Source organism: Solanum pennellii, chromosome 3, assembly GCF_001406875.1.
Source record: "Solanum pennellii chromosome 3, SPENNV200".
In the NCBI taxonomy this organism is placed as follows: Eukaryota; Viridiplantae; Streptophyta; class Magnoliopsida; order Solanales; family Solanaceae; genus Solanum; species Solanum pennellii.
This window is the reverse complement of record NC_028639.1, coordinates 61,191,077-61,193,957: the sequence shown is the minus strand read 5'-3', so window position 1 is coordinate 61,193,957 and position 2,881 is coordinate 61,191,077. Positions and strand designations below refer to the sequence as shown.

The 2,881-nt window shown below is 36.4% G+C and overlaps 1 protein-coding gene across 1 annotated transcript; it reads left to right on the top strand.

Moving 5' to 3' along the window:
* Positions 1-1,815: 1,815 nt before the first annotated feature.
* LOC114076511 lies at positions 1,816-2,487 on the top strand. Its single transcript, XM_027915629.1, has one exon. It carries the CDS (start codon positions 1,816-1,818, stop codon positions 2,485-2,487), a length of 672 nt encoding a protein of 223 aa, XP_027771430.1.
* Positions 2,488-2,881: the final 394 nt, after the last annotated feature.

The window sequence follows — 2,881 nt, the reverse complement described above, 5'->3', positions numbered from 1 at the left end:
GTAACCCTGACTGGGTCGGAATTCTGCTAAAGTTTTTAAAGGGGCGTTTTGGACTATTCATGCTTATAATTATAAAGTTAGTGGGTTAATGTTAATAATCAATTACTTGGGGGTTAAAGGAGATAACCTTGAAATAAATAGTGGTTTATTTTTATCATCTTTTATACATAATTATATGACAACTAGGGTAAAAGAAAAAGGGTTTTGAATAAGAAAAATAGAAAGAACAGAGAGAGAGGGAGAAACGAACGAGAGAAGGGAGAACGAAGAGGAAAACAAAAAGGCTTGGGAAGTAGATTGCTTGATCACGATTCTTCGGTGGAGGTAGGTTATGTAAAGTCTCCTATATGCTTAATTGTGTGCATGCATGATGTGATTATATAATTGTGATGAATTAGCGTGATGAGGCTGTTGAATCTTAAACCTTAAAACCTCTTTGTTAATGATGATGTCTTGGCGTAAAAGAAGGTTTGATAAACTAAAAGAATGATATTAGTGGATCGGAGTGTCACGAACTGACACCAGGATAGTAGATGGATCGGAGTGTCACGAACTGACACCAGGATAGTAGATGGATCGGAGTGTCACGAACCGACACCAGGATAGTAGATGGATCGGAGTGTCAAGAACCGACACCAGGATAGTAGATAGATCGGAGTGTCACGTTCTGACACCAGGATAGTAGTGGATCGGAGTGTCACATTCCGACACTAGGATAGAAAAGAGAATGAATCTTGAAATATGTTAATATACTCAATCTAAAGAACTTGTTTCCCAAATGAGTATGGTGTGGAGGCTTGAATCCTCATAAATGTGCTTGGTGTTGTGGCCAAGGGTTATGGTAAACGTTTTTGTCACCTGTTAAGAATATTAGTTGATTTTATGTTATTATCTGAAATATATTGCTTTCTATTTTGAGTTGGCCGATGATACCTACTCAGTACTCGTGTTTTGTACTGACCCCTACTTGTAATTGTTTTTCTTTGATATTTGTGGAGTGCAGCAAACGTGCCATCGTCTTCAACTCAACCGCAACTCTAGCCAGTCTTCATCACGTCGGATCTCAGGGTGAGCTAATGCTTCTAGCTTGGACTGGATCTTCTTCTTCATGTCTTGATGCCTTGAAGTTCCGGCATGGACTAACTGTTTATTATTTTAGCTTCCTAGATATTCTTAGATTTAGTATTTTGAGGATAGATGTTCTTGTGGTGATGACTTCCAGTTTTTGGGAATAATAAGTATTGAGTTTTTAGAAGTTATTTAATCGATTTTCATTAATGAGTTTTAAGTCTTCCGCATTATATTATGTTATTTATGGTTGAACTGTTGGGGTTTAGATTGGTTGGTTCGCTCACATAGTAGGATAAGTGTGGGTGCCACTCGCGGCTCGTTTTGGGTCGTGACATTGTGCTAAGGAAACAATCAAATCTATTCTTGAAGATTTAGATGGGGATTATTTTGGGATACTAGTCGATGAATCAAAAAATATATCAGACAAGGAGCAAATGAAACTTGTTTTGAGATATGTTAACAAAGAAGGAGAAGTGATAGAATGATTTGTTGGTATTGTTCATGTTAGTGATACATCTGCTTGTTCATTAAAGGAAGCAATCTACTCTTTTCTTTCAGATCACTCATTAAGTCTATCTCAAATCGATGGGAAAGGCCATGATGGAGCTAGCAATATGCAAGGACATCTAAATGGTCTTAAAACTTTAATTTTGAATAAGACTCCATCGGCATATTGCATTCATTGTTTTGCCCACCAATTGCAGTTAACACTAGTGGCTTTTGCAAAGAAGTACTCAAATGTAGATGAATTTTTTTTGCTTAGTTACTAATGTGTTAAATATTTTTGCATCATCTTTTAAGCGCAGTGGTTTACTTCGGAAGCACCAAGCTGAACAGTTAGAGGAGTTGCTCATATCAGGAGAAGTGCATACCGGGCGAGGATTAAATCAAGAACGTGCACTTCAATGGCCAGGTGATACTCATTGGGGTTCTCATTATAAAACATTAGATAATCTTATTGTTCTATTTCCATCAGTTATTCATGTGCTTGAATTTACTGGATGCGAGTTTCCAAACTATACTAATAGACTTCTTGCTAAAACTCTTGTGGTTATGAAATTTGATTTTGCCTTTCTGCTGCACTTAATGTGGAAAGTTCCTATGATGACAAATGAATTGAGCTCCTCATTACAAAGGATGTACCAAGATATTGTCAATGCTACGGGATTTCTTGCTCTTACAAAGCAAAGATTACAAAATATGAGGGATAATGAATTCGAATCATTAATGGATGATGTCTCTTCTTTTTGTGATAAACATGATATAGCCATTCCGGAGATGAATTCTAGCTACTTTCCTAGAAATTCAAAGCGTAAAGATCTTGATGTTACATATTCTCATCATTTGCATGTTGAAATATTTTATGTTGTTATTGATTTGCATCTTCAAGAGCTTCAAATCATTTCGATGCTGTGAATACTGACTTAATTCTCGGTATGGCTAGTTTGAATCCAGTTAATTCATTCGGTAGTTTTGATAAAGGCAAGATAATGAGGTTGGCTGAATATTATATGAATGAGTTTGACAGCAACAAGCTTTGGGATCTCAGTTTTCAGCTTGATAGCTTTATAATTTGTGCTTGTGGTTCTAACAAGAGGTTCTTCAACTTGAATGGAATTAGTGATCTTGCTGTCTATATCAAACTTGTCCACTTATCAAGTGGACTCTCATTCTTCACGTTGCTACTGCATCTGTGGAACGAGCTTTCTCATCCATGAAGTACATTAAAAATGAACTTCGTAATAGTATTGGTGATGAATTTGTGAATGGTTGTTTAGTTTGCTATGTAGAACGTAAGATATTCGCAAAT

What these genes read in the sequence shown, in the direction of transcription:
- LOC114076511 (XM_027915629.1), top strand. Translation starts at nt 1,816, where the DNA reads ATGAATTTTTTTTGCTTAGTTACTAATGTGTTAAATATTTTTGCATCA.